This window comes from Kwoniella newhampshirensis, chromosome 9 (assembly GCF_039105145.1).
Source record: "Kwoniella newhampshirensis strain CBS 13917 chromosome 9, whole genome shotgun sequence".
Lineage (NCBI taxonomy): Eukaryota > Fungi > Basidiomycota > Tremellomycetes > Tremellales > Cryptococcaceae > Kwoniella > Kwoniella newhampshirensis.
In genome coordinates, this window is record NC_089963.1 from 167,929 (window position 1) to 188,521 (window position 20,593).

The window sequence follows — 20,593 nt, forward strand, 5'->3', positions numbered from 1 at the left end:
ACATAGTCGATGATTTTCGGCAATAACTGAGCATGAAATGCTGTCCTGCTGGCCTTCGTGCCAGCCTGATATATTCGCAGATTGGAACTCCTCGGGTCAAAGACACGCATATGAAAAGGCTTCGCCAGAGTCCCTCTCCTCACCCCAATTTGATCATCACACACCACGATTGTCAAGCACAACTACCCTCTCCCATCGTCGATCTGACCGTTGTCATCCTGCGCTTGTATTCATAACTTCATTTACTTCTATCCGAAATGTACGGACAACAAAGCCACTCACCCCAGTCCTTCCGTCGGACACTGGCGATCAGGGAACAGATTGACAGAGCCTGGAAAGCGACTGCAGGCGAGCAGCCTATACCTAGACCCCGCCTAGATGATGTTCAGGATCAATGTCCGTCGTGCCATTCCCCAAAATACTTGTTCGATGTCTTCGAAACCAATGCGATCAGCGGGCAACGACGAATGGTCACCCGCTGCTTCAGTACCTCTTGTATTCAACAAAGGATAAGGCAAGACGATTTGGCCCGACTCGCACCAGGTGGCTATGATCCATTACCAGCTCCAACCAGTGACTCACATTCCTACTGTATGTTCAACCACAAGCTTCTCAGCCACCCTCGCATTCGTTCTCTCGGCAAAGGGGCGGGTACGGAGATGTCTTGACCGGCAACTACGGCCAGACTGTCCAGCCTTCGTCGTACAAGTCTTCATACTCTCAGCAGGTCTATCCGAACGCTCAGCAAGCTCAGCAAGTGTATTCGAACCCTGCTCCACCAGGATACCCTGGCTCATCCAACTTCCAACCTGTTTATACGGACGCCCAGCAATGGTCTTACGGTGACGCTGGTCCCTCCGGTTCCCAACCACAGTCTTCTTTTGCAGATGGATCGAACGTCTCCGACCCTGCTTGGATGTCATCGGGAGGGCACAGCAGCGGGCATGGGGGACACTACCAAGGGGCAGGAAGGAGGTCCGGACGGTAAGTCCCCATAATACGAATCTCTCATCATACTGGCGCGCGAAGGTCGTGGGGGAGGCGGTGTGAATGGTGCATACAGGATAGCTTGGCTCAGTGATGATGGAAAGCCGCACAGAACGAGTTTGAGAGTATTCGGATAGAAGAACCGAATTCGTACAGAGCCGCACAAAATGGAATGGAAGTAGCAGGACGATCTTTGACAGTACTGAGCAAGCTGCACAACAATTCCTTCAAGGTTGGTTATGTACTTCCTTTCAATCCTGTATATCGTATTCTGTAGTGATGCACAATCAACAAAAATCTACTCTACTTTACCCATACAATCTCATCAACCCAACGATATACCACCTTTACCGTCTGTCGTCCTCATCTTCGTCCCCTAAGGCAAAAACGACTTGTCCTCGATGATCATCATCTTCGTCCAACCTAGCTTTCCCTTTGCCTTTGCCTTTGCCTGTCCTCTTTCTACCTTCATAATCGACATCATCGCCATATCGTTCTGCTCTTTCTATATCGTCCATCTCCACTCTCTCAGATCCTAAGGGGATTCGTTCGGACGCATCTCCATCGTCTCGAGGTAAGCCGAGAGCAACTCGAGTTCGTCTGATATGACCCCGACGACGGAAGTAGAAGTATAATGCGACGATCGAGATCAGGATCATGAGTATTAAGAATGCTGAACCAGCGTTGTACCATGCTGAAGACGATCCGGTTTGTTGTCAGCATTATGAGACTGAGATATTGTATCAAATGGCAACTCACCTTCCCAGTCTGTAGAACCACCCTTGAAAAGAGGTACACCAGCTAATGCAGTCGAGCCAAGACTGACGACAACCCGATCTGCATCACCGACCCGCGAAGTCGAGAGTGCCGTCATGCCGGGCAAAAGTGATATATCGACATCCATGAACCGTATAATCATATCATTCGTAACATGTGGGACGTCGAAGCCGACCTGAATCAAGTTGTCAATATGTGCCTCAGTAGCCAGTCCATCATGTCTACTCACCATATGCGACGAGGCGAACACCTGTGAAGGAGAAGATGTCAGCATGGATTCTGGTTATGAGCGTAACAAGATATCTACCTTGGCATATGACATCCCTCTTGCACTCTGCCATGTGCCGACTTGCGTGTCATTCAGGTACCAATCGTTCATTGTTGCGTTCTGTTGTAACGGCGAGTATGAGTCTCCAATTCAATCGCGCACAGTGTCGGACGACAGAGTACCCCTACTCACCCCCAGACCAGTTTCTCCGTTCCAAGAGAGATTGTTCACGATCCTTTCTATTCCTTTATAATTACAGATGAGATCTTCCGCTCCCGCAAACATCAAGACCGGTACTCCAGCCTCCAAGATGCCGGGTATGAGCGAGACGGAAGCGGGGGAGTTCCTAAGATGCAGTTCGCTGGAGACCTTGTTATCGCATTCGACCCAAGCCGTCTCCTTTGCGGTAGCATGCAGAGCAGAGACGACATCCTCGCGCTGCGGAGAAGAGGTTTATTTAGCTTATGCACCTGTTGAGTTTCTTCCGACTCTCCAGATGGGATGCGTACCCTGAGGAACAGATAAACATCGGAGAGGTCTGGTGGCCAGTTCATGCCACATGCGGGCCAATCGTCTACCAGTCGCACGTCGTACACGTTCATGCAAACCTTCTTTCCGTTCAATCTGGAGTAGTAGGTAAGCTAGGGTTCCAACGAAAGCACGCAGGACACCTACTCTTGTGTAAAAGGTCGATAAACGGAATCCATCACTTCCCCACAATGATCAATATTGATAGGCGTCGTAGACGGGTCGGAATACTTCTCAATCGATTTTTGACAGGTCGCGAGTGCCGATTCCATTTCCTCCGCTTCCTACAAGTGCGGCAGTGAGTCAGCCTGATTTCGTGCAGATATAAGGGCAAGACTGTTGAAGCTCACAGGTGTTCCCTCCTTGATCAAACCTTTCTCATACGCGAAGTCGACATAGCCAGGGTACTGTTGTATGGGATCTATCCAACCGTTGCCGATAGCGATACCTTTCAGCGAGTAATCAGGGAAGTCGGTGGACTTGATTAAAGCATCCGCTGTGATAGTGGAGGTCAGTGCAGGGCTTCACGAATGTAGCAATGCGACACATACCGAAGTATGGTATGTATTGGCCAGCAAACGATTCTCCGGCGAGGTACGTCTGGACGTCAGAATCAGCTCCCGATGTCACCCAATCCAATCAAACAGGTTGGGCTCACATCAACCCCTTGCATCTCTGGGAACACAGTGTAGAAATTCTTCAAGAATTCGATGAAGTGCGCGGAGCCCTGGTCGATAAGCGCATCAGCAGTTTACTCCATGCCACAAGTGAGGCTTCGCTCCCACCTCGTGCAGCTCATGCAGATATCCATTTGTGGGGACATATGACATTCCTGTACCCGGCGGCTGGTCCACTACGATTCAATAATCAGCTTATCACACCCTCATCTGCGTGAACAGGTTTCAGCTTCAGCACTCACCAAAGACAACGGTCGCAAACTCTTCCCAACCTCCTTCAACGAGCTTGAGCTCAACTTGGCCCGATTCTGTCTCGGTGGCTGGGACAGTCCTGAATGGTCCGATCTCCATCAAAGATGCGTCGAACGAAGAACAACCCGGTCCACCCTGAAATATAGCCAGTGAGCATTTCAACAGCTGTCCATGTCATGAACGGGCGAGTAAGTCGGACTTACGTTGAACCAGAATATTACCCGCTGCTTTCCCGCAGACCGTCGTGCTTTCACCATCAAGAAGCTGTGACGCTCAGTCGTGAGCTCATATACCTCCACATCTTACGGGGATCGACGAGCTTTAACGAGCTGAACTCACAATAGCTTTGCGTCCTTGCCTGTATTGCCCTCTCCGCCTCCTTTCCCTTCCCCAGGATAAGAGGGCAGCATTCCAGCATAGATGTTGAGAGGATGTCTACAGGGAGGAGAACGAGCAAGTCGGCATTTTGCAGCGAAATGTGTTCAAGGATAAGGTGAACAGCTGCTTGAGGAAGAACGACTAACGTTGGATGAGTAGCCAGATTCGGTATTCCAGGTAGAGAAGGGACGAAAAGATCAGCAGCAGAAGGGAGGTCTGGGGGAAATGTCAGCTCATATATCCCACGTTGCAATCCCAACAATGACGGAACAAGCTTACCTGACGCTCTTCTCTCATGTGAATGGAGATCTACATGAGCAAGAGTCAGAAGACGATCGACTCCTCATCCTTTCTGTCATCTCCAAGGGGGTCATCACAGGTCAGAACGCACCACTTGCCCATCTCCGACGACGAGGAGAGGTTGAGGACTCTGCCGTCACGTTGTCCGCCTTGATCTCTGATCCTTCGAATGGGGAACGCGAGATGAAGTCGGCATGTGAAGGTAAAGACCTGATCCTCGCTCGAGCGTCATGTTGGACGTTGCCTGACATGTCGGTAGACCCGCGCAGTGCCGATGTTCAAACGAGCAAGAAGCTGAAAATCTTATGGTGGGGATGTGTAGATCAGGATAGAGTCGAACAGCGTGAATGGAACAGTCTTTAGATGAGCCGAGAGATATCGGCGTCGCAGAGGTGATATCTGTGTTCAGACCGTAGCTCGACGCGTCCTGGGAACGTGGAAACGTGGTAATCGATGTTATCGGATTTTGCACCGCTGCCATACACAGGCTGCACTGTCTGGCCAAAACTTTCGAGTGTCACTGATCCACTATGATGGACGTTGGACAGTAAGTAGTGAGGGCCACACCAAGCAGGCAGACGTGCAGAGAGGTGCGGTGTGTCAAGGTTGAATTTCGAGGCTGCATGAGCGGTTCTGACTCCTTTCACAGTGTGCCGGATTCCATTCTTCTTCCATCACAGAAAGCTATAACAGCACTGAATATATGCAGCGACGTGAGGCAAGTGCAGATGCGATTCAAACCCATACATGACAGAAGAGATACAACAAGATATATCGAGACATTCAGCACCCTAATTCCCACAACGATCCCCTGTTGAGGACCGCCGACGAGAGATGGGTTTCCTAATAGTTTCGAGACATTAATCCGTCCGTCTAGTGAATCTCTTGAGCGCCCTTGTCGCGTTGATGTTACTTAGCTGAAAAGCCCTGTCTAACGAAAGAGTGCGGCAGAAGAGAGACCATATACTTTTTGATGAGGAGAAAGGAAGTCGAGAGTGGAAGAAGAGATTCAGATAGATCAACCCGCGGGGGTGTGCTACACAGAAGAATTTCGGGTGGGACAGTTACGTAATGTGTTGGGCTGCTTTAACTGGCGTACCTGAATAGGCGGTTGTCTGTCACGTGAGAATGAAATGGGCATTCGCAAAAGTTGGAATGGGGGTGGTGTTGTCAAGTGCAGCTTGCTTGACCATGACAGAGGTCTGTGTTATTTGTCGCGCATAGGTAGCTCCAATACCACAATGACATTCAGATCGCGATCAGGCGGTCCCGCCAAACGAAGTAAGAAAGGCAAACAAACCCACACCCGAAAACTACATCACCCTCCAGCCGCCGTACCCGAACAACCTCTCACTCCTCCACTCTCACCCACTTCCGTTCCTCTCCCACCACATACCGAGCCGTTCAACCCGCCCGATTCTGAGCTTTTAGCCTTGTTACATCGGACATTACACTCGACGCTCTCAGACGATAATTTCTTGATCAATGTGCAGAGGATCAAGGGTTTGTTGAGGGACAAGAGATGGTTGGAAGTGTTTTGTGGATCGGAGGAAGTGTTGGAGAGTTATGCGGGGAGATGGGTGCCGAGTCGAGCGCTTTGTTTTAGGGAACTGATCGCGGGCCTGGTGGGGGAGGTGTTCGGGGATGAATCATCGAGTCTCGAGCAGGGTTTGGAGGGCCTGAAACTGGACAAGGGGGAGAATGACGAGGAGGAGGATGAAGATGATGACCACTCTGAAGACAACAATGAGGACGAAGACGATCAACGGTCGAACCCACCGATCCAACTATCCGGTAGAGGGGCAGAAGGTTCTGCCGAAGATACAGTAACAAACGCTGGACCCTCAACATCTCAGAACCAACCCACACATCACATCCTTTCGCTTGGCGGAGGAGCAGGTTCCGAGCTCCTTGCAGTTTCAGCTCTCATCCGCTCGACCATGATCAAACGACCGCATTCCCACCCAGATTGGTCATGGACAGGCATCGACATCGGAGACTGGCATGGTGTACTGCAGAAGCTGCAAGATGCTGTAAAAGTCGATTGGAAGCTCGAGAAGGATATATTGGATGTGGATTATATCAAAGGCGATCTTATGGCTCCTCTCTCATCTCAATCAGTTTCGGACGATCAATCCTCTACCGCGACCGCGGCAGGACCCGTCGACCTGAACCGAATACTCGTGGCAAAACCACCGAGATTCATCACACTCTTATTCACACTCACAGAACTCCTATCCCAATCTCGACCAGGGACGATATCGCTCTTCAAGACACTCACAGCGAATTCTAAGCAAGGTACCCTGTTCTTGGTGGCAGATTCGGCGTCGGATATCTCAGAGTTCACCCTCGGTGCGGAAGGGCGGAAATGGCCCGTTTGGATGATCGTCGATGCGATGTTGAATGGGAAAGCGAAAGGGTGGGAGAAGGTTAAGGGAGAAGATAGCAGATGGTTCAGGCTGGATGATGGTGTGGGGGCAGGATGGCCTTGCAAGTTGGAGAATACAAGATACTGGTACAGATTGTACAGGAGAGTGTAAGTCTGAAGACATGGTGGCAAGAATGGCGGAAAGCTCGTGGCTTGTGGTCGGGAGGAGAACGGCGCTCCTATTGTGGTTATATCAGGTCTATAGGAGAGAGTGCACGATCATCGTCGAAACGTCTACAATATCATACATCACATATACCCTCCCAAATGTCCACTCGTGTATGTAACATCTGCAACGGCGAAACTGATACGCGAATCCCAGACCACTGGTTTACTGTAGGGCCGTATTCTAAAATAGGAGACGATAGATATCAGAAGATGGAAACTTTCAACAACGCGGACTAGCAGGCATCGCCATTGACCTCGGTCTTGGTAGTCGCTGTCTTGTTCTCGGTCTCGAGGCGGATTATCTCCTCGAGCAGCTATTTGGGCATTGCATCAGCAACCCGTTCTCAACGTCGCGTCTCTCCCTTTCAGATGCTTCTCTCGTGCCATCCCACTGTCGAGTCTGGCAATATGAGTCGTACCCGCCCGGTCCGTCCACTCAGTCTCGATTAAGAAGGTGAACAGACAATCACTCACCTTGACAAACTCATCGGTCCCCGCTGCACCTGACGCCGCATACTTATCTTGGAAGACGAAGAATGGCACCCCCGTGATTCCCGCCTCCTTGGCTCTCCTATAAGCCCCCTTGACTTCCTCCTCACATGTTTCGCTATCCAACCATTCCAACCCCTCTTGCTCGTCCCGGAACAAACCATGTTTGACGCCCAACGAGGCGAGCCATGCTCGATCGGAGGTGTGGTGTCGGTTGCAGTGGAAACCTTCGAAGAGGTCCATCGATAAGGCGAACTGGTTCTGGGGGGCTCGACGGGATGCCCATGAGAGTAGTCGGTGGGCCAAGTGACTGTTCGAAACAGGTCCGTTGAAGTCACTGCAAGCGTGCAAATAAAGTTTGTCAGCTTGCAGAAATCGTCGACGTAAGATATTGCCCAAGCAAGAAAAGGTGATCGTGAAATGACCATGGAGACTCATTGTCAGACTCACCCTTTCAGCCCAATCGCCTCAAACTTAGCTTCCATAGCCTTGTTGATCGGTTCCACCCTCTCCGCTCCGAACTTCTTGGCGAGATACTGTGTGCGGGGGATCGGAGTTTCGCTCATCGTTGGATCGAGCTGATACGGCAAGAAACGGATGTTGAATTCGGGAGCAGAAGGGTGTGTGGACTTGTATTGGTCGATCGCTAACGAAGCCCATAATTGCTTGATCAGCTGATGTTCATAGTCAGGTGCGAGAGATGGTGAACTGTCCAGCTCAGCAGCAGACCAGGGTATGGAGGCTTTTGACTCGAGACTCATGCGAGACACTTACCAGCTGTCAATTGTTTCGTGCCAATGGGACAGAACGGGCAGACAACATCTGACTAAATGAGTGAAGCAACGATGATCAGCGAAGGGTGTCATCGACGCAAGGTGAAATCGCTCTCACCGTGATGTCAATCTGGATCTTTTGAAGTGACATCTTGCGAAGGAATGAGGGACGCATAAAATGCTCAAGGAGGAGTCAGGATTGATCGTGATTACCGATGATGTGGATGTTGACCGTTGCCACCTTGGCACCTTGGTTGTAGTCTATATGTTGATATATATATAAGAGCTTTGCTCGCTTGTCGATGATGTGGTGGTCCAAGATCAAGGGGGTTGCTGAGAACTGATCAATAAAGGGAATGCAGCTGTATATCGGTTCTAAAAATGGTCAGGATCCTTATGTAAGCCATTCAAAGGAGTTGACCGTAGGGCAGTGAAGATAGTCAGTCACCAAACTGCGTCTTTCACCCCCTCCCCCCCCCTCGCGTAGTTTTATGCATAAGACCGGACATTGTGTCGGCCGTTGTGAGAAGAAGGAGATTTGGCGAGAAAAAGTGGAGTCTGATTACTAATGATTGACACGGCCAATGACCACATTCTCATTTACACGAGTTGGTGGTGAAAAGGAAGAACGCGCGCCGAAGCACGTCTTTTTTGGTTTCCATTCCTTCGGTCATGACCGAGCCACAGCGGACATTCCGTCTCATGACAAGAGGCCTCCGCTGCCCACTGCTTTTGATCAGGATGACGACAGGTCAGGAATTGGCTGCGCCTCTGTTTCGTTTCCCGTGGGAAGCGCAGGTAGAGTCCGTCCTCCACTACTGAGAAGATGATGGTAAGCAGAATGCATGAGGAGATCACGCAGACATGAGGAGAGGAAGATCACGGTCCCTCCATCTATCCACCTGATTGATCACTTGAGGAGGAGGGTCAGGGTCGTGTGACAAGACAGAACAAGCTATCGGTCACCCGGTTCCTTCGGTAGTCTGATAGCGAGTAATACAACATAGATAGAAGATCGTCGCCATTCACGCATCTCGACTGAAGGAACCATGAGTCAAAGTCGTTGAGTGCCTGCTCTCCGTAGAGTCAGTCAATATTGGCACTCTCAAGGTACCTCCATCTCTTCGACCTGAGCGTAGACAGTCATGCAGTTTCAAAGGCTCAGTATAGAATAGGGTGTCTATGACACGGTCTGAGGCCTGGTCTAGTGGAACGACATCGATACGCCCGGAAGGATCGTATACCGCTTTGATTTCATAAGCCTTTCTCGACCTCTCCTCTCCTGCAATCCGAACTGGTTTACCCCTGTACGTCTAATCTGCTGCACTTCTTCCGCGCCGTTGATCGATCTCGCCGGACAGCCGACGCCACGCAATCACATCGACCGGTGATCCTCTCACGCCACCGAATCAATTGACGGAGCCCCCTCCATTGTTCTTCATCTCGTCAACCTCTCCTTTAAGTAGTCATTTGCTACGCGTATCAGCACACACCCCCTCAGACTGCCTTTGATATTAACGACCAGATATTGTACTCGTACTGTACGAAAGGACCGTCCTTTTTTCCATCTCTTACTGATTGTGATGTGATGCATTTCGACACAATGGTTTGGATGTACTCACCATTGTTGTTATATCGGCTCGGACGCCTCGTCCTCATTTCCAAACTTGATGTATACGATCCCCCAATACATCCCATAATACAGTACATCGGTCCCGGATTCTCTGTCGCTCCTTCACACTCGTTTTAGTCAGATACTCATACTGTGCCATTGTCCTTGTTGTGTCAATCGCACCACTCGATGAGCTCAGGTTATCCGGTATAACCTCTTCGCTCACCGTCTACGACGCTCTTTGCTATATTGACCGCTCTGCGCGTTCATCTCTGCCTAATCAATTGCGTCCGCAGTAATCCCACTGGTCGTACCTGGAGCACACACGTCTTCACAATGCACCTATCACCTCACACTCTGCCTGTACTCGTGGCCCTTTTCCTCCCACTGGCGTCAGCTCGACGAATCACCGTCAAGAACTCGTGTTCCTCAACCATCTGGCCCGCCCTCTACACCGACCCGAATTCAGGCAAGCCCATACCGAGCCAACCCACCGGATGGGAATTGACCGCGGGTCAACAGACCGTATTCCAGGTGGACGACAATTGGACATCTGGAAGATTGTGGGCAAGGACAGGTTGTGTTCATCAGGATGGACAGTTTCAGTGTCTTACGGGGAGTTGCGGCGGTGGAGCCGGCGGTGCTGGACAGGGAGGTAGTATGCTTTGGTAAGTTGTGGTTCGAAGCGCTCGTGCACCGAACGCATTATTCACAGTATGGGCGTTACGATAGCACGACCACCGATCAAGTTCCTGCTACTCTAGGTGAGTGTGCATAGGACTTTAAGCACGAACCTCGACGTTTGGCATTGAACGATCATTTCGCGCTGATGTCAGACTGGACGTAGCCGAGTTCACTCTCAGCACGAGCGGCGTTGACAACTACGATATCTCGTTAGTCGACGGTGAGAGTCTTTCGACGATTCATCTTTGGAGGACCTGCTCATGATCTTCGAAACTGACGGGTACCCTCTTCTCCTCTCTCCGATAGGTTTCAACATCCCGCTCAGTATCGAGGTTTCCGACTCGAGCTGCACCTCGCCCAAATGCGAGTACAACATCAACATGGATTGTCCGGCTGTACTCCGAACCAGTCTTGACAAGACCGGAAAGAACTTGGGTTGTCTTCAACCTTGCAATGCGGGATTCGGTCAGGAAAAGTACGGTAACAGAGCTTGTTGTTCGGGTTCGTGTCGGACGTCTTTCAGTAATACGAGAAAATCGACTGATGTATGTGTTGCCTGTAGGTGGATATAACGATCCGAACTTGTGCCAACCTTGCGGAGTTGACTATTACGACCTGTTCAAGAAGAGTTGTCCGAACGCTTACGCCGTGAGTCCCCTGTCCCTTTCCCACGGATGCTAGAGATGCATCAGCTTCACGAATACGGTGAGTTGACATCACAGCTGATCTGATCACATTTCTTTGTCAGTATGCATACGACGAAAAGTCCAAGACGGCGCTTTGGCACTGTGCCGGCAAGCCCGATTACACGATCGAATTCTGTCCATCCGGTTCAGACTATGTTGGACCCGAGACTCCTTCTCACAAATTCGATTCTGCCACGGCGACTTGTTCGAACGTCGTCACCGCATTCGCGAACACTTTCGCAGTCGGACCTAGTCCCACGAAGACCGCTACGATTGGAACCCTGGACGTTGTCGCGACTGTCGCGTCAAACGTGGATGGAGCAGCCGCCATCCAGATCGGGGGAGGGGCGGTCAGTGTCTCTTCTAGCGCTGGCCCGAGTCCGTCATTGGTCAGTCTCACTCCGCCGCCGGTGGGAGCGGTTCCTACTCCCAATGAGGCCTCGGCAGCAGGCACAGGGTCCACACCGCCTGTATCAGCTGGTGGTGTACCACCTCTTTCACCATCAGAACCATCTCCCGCGACCCCTCCTCCTCCAGCCGTGCTATCAACGACTATCGCAGCTGCAAGTGCGAATACGCAACCCGTCCCAGCGGTCTCGAGCATAGCCACACTGATCTATCCCGTCTACGTCACGGACACAGTCACAGATCTTCCGTTGGCTGCTACACCCACTCCCAGCTGGGGCAGACACCACTGGGCAGAACCGTATGGAGCAGGCCTCATAGCGGTGCAAGAGACGACCTCGACCGATATCACTGCCTCTTCCACGGGATCGTCGTCGACCACTAGAATGCCTGTGAGTAGTCAAGCAATGGGGGAAGGAGAGTTCCTAGCGGCAGAGTCGGGCAGTCCTGCCAATTGTCCGAAGAGAAGGGTAAGTGCGATGGCTTGATTGGTCAGCGGAATCGTTGCTGATGTTCTCGGCTGTGAATAGAGACGTAGCAGGCGTGCGCATTGATCTGGTTCGTCATGAGGCTATGATGGAGAGGCGCTGTGGGAGGCAACTGTGTACAGTACTCGAGTAGTGTTACTTTTGAGATACTCGAATGAGATGCAAAACGTAACTTACAGGAGGACTTTGTCGCTGATATGCGGCGATGTCGCATGCCTTTTTGTTCGGTCGACTGATCCGTTGTCAGGCACACGCCACTGTCCACACAAGCTACTTGTCAACGCGGGGAGGGGTGAGTTTGGAGTAAACGTGAGAAACGCGTCCCTATTTGGTTATTGTTGTTGTCATGTCCACATCCACTTCAGAACACCATCATCTGATCACAACCCTCGACCTCATCCGTCGACACCCTCGACATACATCAATACCATTCGGTGCTCATGGCTGGCTGATGGAGATCTTGTGAATCGAGGAGTGCAGCATCTCCCCAAACATCTGCCAGAGTCCACCATGTTCAAGTCGAGAGGACCGAGTCTCGCACCCGAGACAGACTACACCAAGAACCTCCGCGAGAACTCATTCTATCGATATGGACATCTACGTTCACTCGGTCTCACGGGCGAGATCACCGCTCTCGCAGTGGATCCGATCCTATCTTTGTTCGGTGTCGGGACCTCATCTGGTTTAGTCCATGTTTACGGTGCTCCGCCATTCCAGTTCACCCTGCCTGTCTCCACAATCTCTTCTTCTGGACCTGCGCAACCGATCAAGTTCCTCTTCTTCCATCCTGGACATCATCGATTGATCGCCATCGACGCATCAAACACCCTTCATACATTCTCATTGCAACACATATCCGATAACCCTAATCCGCTCAATCATCCTCCCCTACCGACAAAAGAAATCTCATACACCCTGTGGGGGACAGTGACCAGTGTTGATCAACCGTTGCCGAGTCATACGCATTTGTTCTTCACGATCAAGGATGGAACGACGCTGACCTGGGATCTGAGTAGGAGAGGTTTGGGAAATTGGAAGATCGGAAATTGCTGGCAGGATTATGAGAATAGGATGATCAGGAGTGGCATACCCGGAAGAAGAAAGACATTAGGAGGGTGAGTATCTCTATCTTGAATCCGAGGTGCAGAGGTTAGGTCCATCGTGTTGGGATACTGAAGAATTTCGCTCGCGCCTACAGTCCCATGGGGACCTGCATTGCCATGAACCCCCGGGACCTCAATATCATGTTAATTGGATACGAGGGAGGTGTCGTCGCTTGGGACATGCAACAGAACGTGGTGGCGAAGACGTTCGAGATGACCCTTCCACCTGGTGCACCCGGTGGCGGATCGTATCAGGATGCCGATGGATCACTGTGGACGGAACGTACCCCATCTGTCACTTCTATTTCTTGGCGACCCGATGGACTCGTCTTCGTTGTCGGACACGCAGACGGATGTATGACCTTCTGGGCATATTCTGAGCCCGACAAACCGCTCATGGTGCGGACGATCACCCATGAAGATGTCAACGTGACCGATGCGGAATCGCTCTTCGATGCTGGAGCACTCAACAATCAGATAAAACAAGTCGAGAAAGATCAAGACGGAAACACGGTGACTACAGCCGTTGCGGCGAACAGGGAACCGGTGTACAAGCTGGCATGGGTCAGCTTCCCCGATCAACTAAGCTTGAACGCTATCATAGCAGCTCAGGGATTGGAGGGAGCCGGTGAACCTATATCGAATGCAACGGTGGACTATGCAGAGCGAGGAGAAACACTGCTGATGATACTGGGTGGACAGAGTCCAGGAGAAAAGCCTGGCATCAGTATCCTGCAGTTCCCGGCGTACAAACCTCCGATAGGTAGAAGGGGAACAACACCGCAGTCGCCCTCGGAAAGTATGCCGCTGCAAGAAAGATATGCGTACCGAGACTCATTGGCACCAACCGGTAGCTCAAACTATCTCACGAAAACGCCCCCAGAGGACTTCGTCTTGCTCCCGCGGACGAACCCATATTTCAACCTTTGCCACGATCCCTTTGCTATAATCGTATCTCTTGGATCCGATCCGACGCTTCCCCAAGTAAAAGAGCCGACAGCGACTCGCGGTCTCGAATCATGGGTATTTCCGCCGCCTCGATCAACCATCATCCCACCCTCGCCGGGAAGGAAGAATTTCGTTCAACCAGGAGAAGGAGAGAAGATTGTTGCTATGACTCCTGCTCCTGTGCTTTCACCGACACCAGTGACGCCTGGCCGAGCATCGCCTGGAGGGTGGCGCTTGCCTTGGACCACTGGAGCACCTTCTCCTTCCGCGTCTCCGACACTCAGCGTGCCAACTCCTGAGTCGATGTATGGCGGCAGCGCAGGCGGTGCGCGGAAACGAGCAAAGGTCAGAAGACAGCTTCGTCTTCCATCATCTATCTGGAGTGGAGGTTTAACGGTTCTCGGGTGCGAGTTGTATGCTTTGACGACACCGATGTTCAAGCGCCTGATCAGCTTTTCGATCGAGAATGCAGGACAAGAAGAGCGCCCTCGAATCCCCATTCACGGTGGTATGGCCGTACCCGACTTACAATCTCACGGTGCTCCGGATGTGAAAGTCGCCAAGCTGGAAAGTTATAGAATCCTAGTGACATACCACGCCGATGCTACAGTCAGATTCTGGGACGCTTCACCTCATCTCCTTATACTCCCTACACCCTTACGGTTCGAGTATCCTGGTCCACTCCCACATCTTACCATCAGCATAGCCGATTATCTCAAACACCCGGATGTCGCTCACCTTCCGCTCGCCCAACTCTGGCAGAATGATCCAACCAAAGTCAAGATCAAGTCAGTCCATCTTGCTCGAGAAGCCCTCGAGTGTGTCATAACGTTCGTGACCGGAGAAGTGATTGTGACCAAGTTTGGTGAAGCGAAAGGAAAGAAAGGTGGCGAAGACGAGATTGAGGAGCTGGATGATGGTGTCGAACATGACGATGGCTATTTCCCGACCATGCCCCCACAGGCCGCCAGTGGCAGTGGTGAGAACGGCTGGGTCGAAGAAGTCACAGAGATCGGGCATTTGGCGAAGTGGAAGGGAGATGGGTTTAAGCCCGTCGCAATCTTCACCTTGAAAAGGGGAGAACCAATTTCTTGTGCTGTGTCAGACATCGGTGAGTCTGCATTGCCGCATCGCGCTGGTGATGCCATGGCATGACTGCTTTCAGCGGGCGCTGATGTCATGTGACACGAAAAGGCTTCATTGCGGTAGCATTCGCTAGCAAGTCACTCGCAATCATCGACATGCGTGGACCGGATGTGATTCTGAGAGAAGGGTTCAACGAAGACGGAGTCATGATGAAGAAGAAGAAAAAGAAGGGCAACGTGCAAAATGTCATTGGGGAGGCTTCAGTGGTTGGGGCTATGAAATTTGTCGTCGCGGGTATGGGAGCGGGTGAGTGTTGGCATGGTATCGACGGTCTGCAAGGGCAGGTGCTTACATTGGTGGTTGAAGACACGGTGAACCGTCCTAGATTGATCGTCTCTTACGCCAAAGGGTAAATATGACTGTACTGCAGTACACCTTGTACTCGAAAGCAAGCTGACAGATCACGCGCCGCACACAGTATGACAAAGATATACGTCCTGGTCAACGTCTTGGGCGAGTGGGTGGTCGAAACAAAACCGCCGACTTTCACCAACGAGTCCCTGGCCGGGCCTTTGGCGTCTTTCGTCTTGGATCCAGTAGGCGGTAGCGAGCTGCAAGCAACGGCTGAGTCGCTTCAAACAGCGATGCGGGACATGGCTGCTGCTGAGCATCAACATGGAAGCAAGGGCAAGGAAGTGTCAACTCACTGTCTCTGGATCGCGGCGAGCAAGAAGTCGATAAGATGTGCGGCGAACTTCAATGGCGAGAGGATCGCAAAGGTGGAGCTGGAAGAAGAGGAACTGTCCAATGTGTTCTATATCACACGACATGGTGAGCGATGCAGATTCCGACAAAGGCAACGGTCACTAAAGATCTTCCGGCTTATCAATAGGTCAGAAAGTTCTCGTGGCTGTCACAACTACGGGAGCAGCTCTGTTCTATTCGGTGCCGTTCTTGGTATACATCACGCGTCTGGATCTTTTCTTCGGCTTGCAAAGGTATGTTCACTACTCTACTAGTGCACGTACGAGCAGCTGATCGAAATCTCGACTCTGAACAGCCGTCCGACCGGGAAACTATCAATGGATGATAGATCGGGGGACTTTGTCGAGTATTCTGGACCGCTCGATATCAATATTCGAACTTTCTTCCATTTCAGAAAGCCATACCCGCCACGAATAGACCCGTGTGCTGTGAGGAAGGTTGTGCCCCCTCAGCCGACGCCACTGGCAGCAAGTACCATGGTGGGAGCATGGATATGGGGGGGAGCGCCATTGACGGGTGCTCAGCTTGATACCTTGAGTGAGTTCCGCACAGATCATCCTGCGTCAAGTGGGACAAAGCACTGACTCTTTCGCCTCAAGTTGCGGGACCAACAAGGCCTCCTGCACCCAGAGTCCCTCCAGCACCACCCAAGCCTCTCATCTCGTGGGGCAAGCCTCCAGAGGAACCAGATAAGGTGGTTCTGACCGCTGCGACCGGTTTGGCGCCCAAACGAACACCTGTACAGAAGCAGAAAGCTCCCGTGCGGGACGCGAGGGAGCGCGAGGACGTGTAAGTACTGGTGGTGACCACTGCAGGATATGTGGCGCTGAAGCTCAATTGCCTCGTAGATACTCTGAGATGACCAACACCGCTGCGCTGCGGGGTGATTACTTGGATAGTTTGGGGGATTCGTTGAATAGCGTATCGAACTCCGCTTCAGCCTATTTGAGTCAGGCGAAGAATGCAGCTGTGAGTGATCAATCGTTCAGGGGTGTCTACATCGCAGTGACGCTGACGGGTATTGAATTCTGTAGCTCAAAGAGGCAGCGAAGAGCACCGCGAAGGGGGTGTTTGGAAAACTGTTGTAAATCATGACTGGCGTCTGGCGGTGTGGGTTGGAGTTGTGAGCTTGCGCCGCTGAGGGGAGCATGCCCCATGAAGTTTTTACGTTTCGATACGATGTTGTTGTAGATAGCTTCTTCATTCACATGCAATTGCACTTTGGCGATATCTAAAAGGGGTGACATATATAAGCAGTCAATGTCCAACTGGCGCGTCGAGGTCGACGGTCCATTCCATGATCTCGCCCAAATCATATGTTTTCTCCCTTGTACGCAGCGTGACAACGACAGAGACAGTGCATCACCTCCGAACTGCAGATCGACAATGCTCGCGCCAGCTTCGGCTCTCTCCCTCGTGGTGGCGGGTGCTGCTCTCCTTCCGTCCTTCACAACGGCATTCTACCTGCCTGGAACAGCCCCGCGTGACTATCAAGAAGGCGAGTCCATCGATGTTTTCGTCAACACTCTCACGCCGATGCTCAACTCCAAACTCCACTCTCTGATATCTTACGACTATTACGACAATCGATTTCACTTCTGCGCGCCTGAGGGTGGAGCCGAGAAGCAGCCTGAGTCTCTAGGATCCATCTTATTCGGTGACCGAATCCTATCGTCGCCCTACCAACTTTCCATGATGGAGAATTCGACCTGTCAACTACTCTGTCGTAGCAGTGTACCGAAAGAAGATGCGACGTTCATCAATGAGAGGATCAGGGAGGACTACGGTCTCAATTTCATCATTGATGGCTTACCGTCGTCGGAGATGATGAGGGATAGCAAGACCGGAGAGATCTTCCTGGATGCTCAAGGGTTCAATCTGGGCGACGACGAAACGACACCGGACAGACCTGCTCTCAACAACCATTACGACATTTGGATCCAGTATCATGCTCGGGACGAGCATCATTTCCGCGTGGTCGGGGTATTGGTCTATCCCAGAACTGTCAATTCCATGGTGGCCGGATCGACCGAACCGGATTGTTTCAACAAGAGCCCATTATATCTCTCCGAAGCGACCGACAACGAGTTCTTCTATACCTATTCGGTGTCTTTCGTCGAATCGGACATCCCTTGGGGATTGAGATGGGACGCTTACTTGCATGTGTTCGATCCAAAGATCCATTGGTTCAGTCTGATCAACTCGCTCGTCATCGTCGGCTTCTTGGTCTTCATGGTCGCCATGGTCCTCTATCGGACCATCTCGAAGGACATCTCGAGGTACAACGCCGTCGATCTTTCAGACGAGGTTCAAGAAGATTACGGATGGAAACTGGTCCATGGAGAAGTCTTCCGCTTACCACCGAGACCAATGTTGTTATCGGTCATGGTCGGAAACGGTGCCCATCTCGTTATGATGTGCATCGTCACTCTCATCTTCGCCCTTTTCGGTTTCCTCTCGCCGTCGAATCGAGGTTCGCTCGCTACGGTCCTTCTCATCTGTTGGACTTTCTTCGGTTGCGTCTCCGGATACGGTTCAGCGAGAACTTACGCTACCTTGGGCGGAGAACAGTGGAAACCGAATCTCGTCCTCACAGCCATCTTATTCCCTCTCGTCGTCTTTTCTGTCATCGGTCTGCTCAACCTCTTCTTGATAGCCGCATCGGCTTCCGGGGCGGTCCCGTTCGGTACGATCCTCGCCATTCTCCTCCTATGGTTCCTCATCTCCGCGCCACTCTCCGTCGCTGGTTACTTCTACGGTATGAAACACGGAGCTTTCGCCAACCCAGTCCGAGTAGCTTCTATCCCTCGACAAATCCCCCCGAAACCATGGTACTTGGAAACCTGGCAAGCGGCGATCTTGGGCGGTATCTTGCCTTTCGGAGCGGCGTTCGTCGAACTGTATTTCGTCCTTTCTAGCTTATTTGGAAATCGAGCCTATTACGCCTTCGGTTTCCTCTTCCTGACCTTTGCCGTCGTCGCCCTCACAACGGCGACGGTGACGGTGCTGTTCGTCTATTTCATACTTTGTGCGGAGGAATATCGATGGCATTGGAGGGCTTTCTTGATAGGCGGAGGATCGGCCTTCTGGGTATTTGCATATGGCGTTTGGTATTGGGCCTCGAGATTGAGTCTCGATAGCTTCACAAGTGTCGTCCTGTACTTTGGTTATCTGTGAGTTGCCTACTACTATACGTTCAAGTTCAAGTGTGGGAACAAGGCTGATTCTCAAAATATCACCAGATTCTTATTCGCTCTGCTGGATTTCTTGGTGGGCGGATCAATAGGTTACATAGCGACGCATTTCGCTATACGGCGATTATACGCCTCGATCAGGGTCGATTAGGTGGGAGAAAAGACGGTGTACAGAATAGGTTATTGGGTCGGGACGACGGTAGGCGTGAAGATGTAACGGAGCAAGAACAACTCTAGGTCGCGGGATGTGCCGAGGGAGCGGAATCGTCGTGGAGGAGGAGGAGGTAAAGGGCATTTTCACGACATTTCACGATGGAAAGGAGTAAGAAACAAGTCTCTCAGTAACATAGATTCGAGCTAGTCAACATGCACAACATACCCAGCGCTGTGTGCTACTTCACGAGTTGTCTCGTCTTTGCCCGAAGGACGGCTTCATATGAAGAGCTGAGCCTGACCATTGCTTCATGGACTCCCGCCCGTTGAACTTGTATGAACATACAACAAACATGCATGAACGAGAGCTAGACCTTGCCGACCCCTTGACAAGCAAGAGATTGGCCGTCCCTCTCCACATCTAAAATGAGACAACGTTGATCTATGTACATTTTCTGCTTTCTCCCATCTTTGCCTGAAATCCGTGTATGAGACAAGCGCAGCCTGAACCTCTCCTTCGAACACTGTTCACGCTCACTTGGAACCACTCTGCGCTTTGGCTTCGTGGTACTGCTTGGCGCAAGACACGATCTCAGCATCGTACAAGACGCTGAGTTTCTCCGAAGGCGGGTTGGCAGCGAGATATGCAATGGCAGCGCCAACACTAGAAGCTCGCTTTGTCTCAGCAATTCACCATAACGCAGCGATAGGTAGAGATACACTCACTTTGTAGCTTCAGACGAGAATTTGCCCAAGAATCGGAAGACCGGTTGAGCAAGGCCCTCGAAGAATCGCTTCTCCGGTCTACGTGTATGACATCAGCAACTTGTGTGTGTAAGTAGAACGACGCCTCAAAGTGGACGCACCTCTCGCCGAGAAGGAACCCTGGACGAAGGATGACGACGTGTCCAAAGCCCATGACCTTCACGTCCTCCTCCAATTGGCCTTTGATCCTAAGATAGAACGAACGCGAGGTTGCCGAGGCACCACCCGAGGAGACAAGGATCATCTAAATGAACGAGCCATCAGTGTGTCTCTGGTATCTCGACATTTGGCTGAAAGCTTACGGTATCTGCTCCATCCTTCTTTGCCCTAGCTGCTAAGTCTCTGTTGAGATCCAGATCGATCTTCTCTTGCTGAGCCGTACCGCCGGCCTTGGCCCTTGTGGTTCCGAGACAAGAGATGTAAATTCCGCCGGGTTGAGCAATGCTATGCTCGTCGGTAGGAGCGGTGAACAGATCGTTGTAAAGTCGGGTGGTGAGCTTGGTGGAAGGGTTGATCGGAGTAGGTGTGTCCGACAAAGAACGACGGGTGAGAACGGTCAGGTCGAATGCGTGAGGGGACGTAAGGATAGACTTGAGGGAAAATCCACCGGTCAAACCGGTGGCTCCGGCCAAGGTGACGGCGGTAGTGGTGGTCATATTGATTGTTACGGACTTGAGCG

General features: G+C 51.6%; 7 protein-coding genes across 7 annotated transcripts; 4 read left to right on the plus strand and 3 right to left on the minus strand.

Annotated features, from left to right (window-relative positions):
• Nucleotides 1-1,334: 1,334 nt before the first annotated feature.
• IAR55_004762 (uncharacterized protein) lies at nucleotides 1,335-4,418 on the minus strand (the record flags this gene model as incomplete). Its single annotated transcript, XM_066947859.1, has 17 exons — nucleotides 1,335-1,681; nucleotides 1,747-1,939; nucleotides 1,994-2,014; nucleotides 2,072-2,152; nucleotides 2,225-2,470; nucleotides 2,542-2,656; nucleotides 2,708-2,844; nucleotides 2,911-3,056; nucleotides 3,112-3,160; nucleotides 3,219-3,287; nucleotides 3,346-3,413; nucleotides 3,480-3,624; nucleotides 3,693-3,753; nucleotides 3,829-3,924; nucleotides 4,014-4,083; nucleotides 4,147-4,176; nucleotides 4,259-4,418. The coding sequence occupies 17 exons, from the start codon at nucleotides 4,416-4,418 to the stop codon at nucleotides 1,335-1,337; spliced, it is 2,034 nt and encodes a 677-aa protein (XP_066801318.1).
• A 990-nt stretch (nucleotides 4,419-5,408) lies between these two features.
• Nucleotides 5,409-6,707, plus strand: IAR55_004763 (uncharacterized protein; the record flags this gene model as incomplete). Its single annotated transcript, XM_066947860.1, has 1 exon — nucleotides 5,409-6,707. The coding sequence occupies one exon, from the start codon at nucleotides 5,409-5,411 to the stop codon at nucleotides 6,705-6,707; it is 1,299 nt and encodes a 432-aa protein (XP_066801319.1).
• A 289-nt stretch (nucleotides 6,708-6,996) lies between these two features.
• On the minus strand, nucleotides 6,997-8,176 carry IAR55_004764 (uncharacterized protein; the record flags this gene model as incomplete). The annotated part of the gene is made up of 5 exons (XM_066947861.1): nucleotides 6,997-7,077; nucleotides 7,238-7,589; nucleotides 7,703-7,898; nucleotides 8,027-8,078; nucleotides 8,144-8,176. The coding sequence occupies 5 exons, from the start codon at nucleotides 8,174-8,176 to the stop codon at nucleotides 6,997-6,999; spliced, it is 714 nt and encodes a 237-aa protein (XP_066801320.1).
• A 1,797-nt stretch (nucleotides 8,177-9,973) lies between these two features.
• IAR55_004765 (uncharacterized protein) lies at nucleotides 9,974-11,900 on the plus strand (the record flags this gene model as incomplete). Its single annotated transcript, XM_066947862.1, has 6 exons — nucleotides 9,974-10,305; nucleotides 10,370-10,401; nucleotides 10,485-10,541; nucleotides 10,628-10,822; nucleotides 10,884-10,969; nucleotides 11,070-11,900. The coding sequence occupies 6 exons, from the start codon at nucleotides 9,974-9,976 to the stop codon at nucleotides 11,898-11,900; spliced, it is 1,533 nt and encodes a 510-aa protein (XP_066801321.1).
• Nucleotides 11,901-12,410: 510 nt separating this feature from the next.
• Nucleotides 12,411-16,890, plus strand: IAR55_004766 (uncharacterized protein; the record flags this gene model as incomplete). The annotated part of the gene is made up of 10 exons (XM_066947863.1): nucleotides 12,411-13,015; nucleotides 13,099-15,062; nucleotides 15,146-15,343; nucleotides 15,404-15,446; nucleotides 15,516-15,868; nucleotides 15,930-16,035; nucleotides 16,098-16,339; nucleotides 16,402-16,591; nucleotides 16,651-16,771; nucleotides 16,837-16,890. The coding sequence occupies 10 exons, from the start codon at nucleotides 12,411-12,413 to the stop codon at nucleotides 16,888-16,890; spliced, it is 3,876 nt and encodes a 1,291-aa protein (XP_066801322.1).
• Nucleotides 16,891-17,188: 298 nt separating this feature from the next.
• IAR55_004767 (uncharacterized protein) lies at nucleotides 17,189-19,147 on the plus strand (the record flags this gene model as incomplete). The annotated part of the gene is made up of 2 exons (XM_066947864.1): nucleotides 17,189-18,975; nucleotides 19,045-19,147. 2 exons carry the CDS (start codon nucleotides 17,189-17,191, stop codon nucleotides 19,145-19,147), a joined length of 1,890 nt encoding a protein of 629 aa, XP_066801323.1.
• Nucleotides 19,148-19,683: 536 nt separating this feature from the next.
• On the minus strand, nucleotides 19,684-20,570 carry IAR55_004768 (uncharacterized protein; the record flags this gene model as incomplete). Its single annotated transcript, XM_066947865.1, has 4 exons — nucleotides 19,684-19,813; nucleotides 19,876-19,953; nucleotides 20,016-20,158; nucleotides 20,217-20,570. The coding sequence occupies 4 exons, from the start codon at nucleotides 20,568-20,570 to the stop codon at nucleotides 19,684-19,686; spliced, it is 705 nt and encodes a 234-aa protein (XP_066801324.1).
• Between the last annotated feature and the right edge of the window lie 23 nt (nucleotides 20,571-20,593).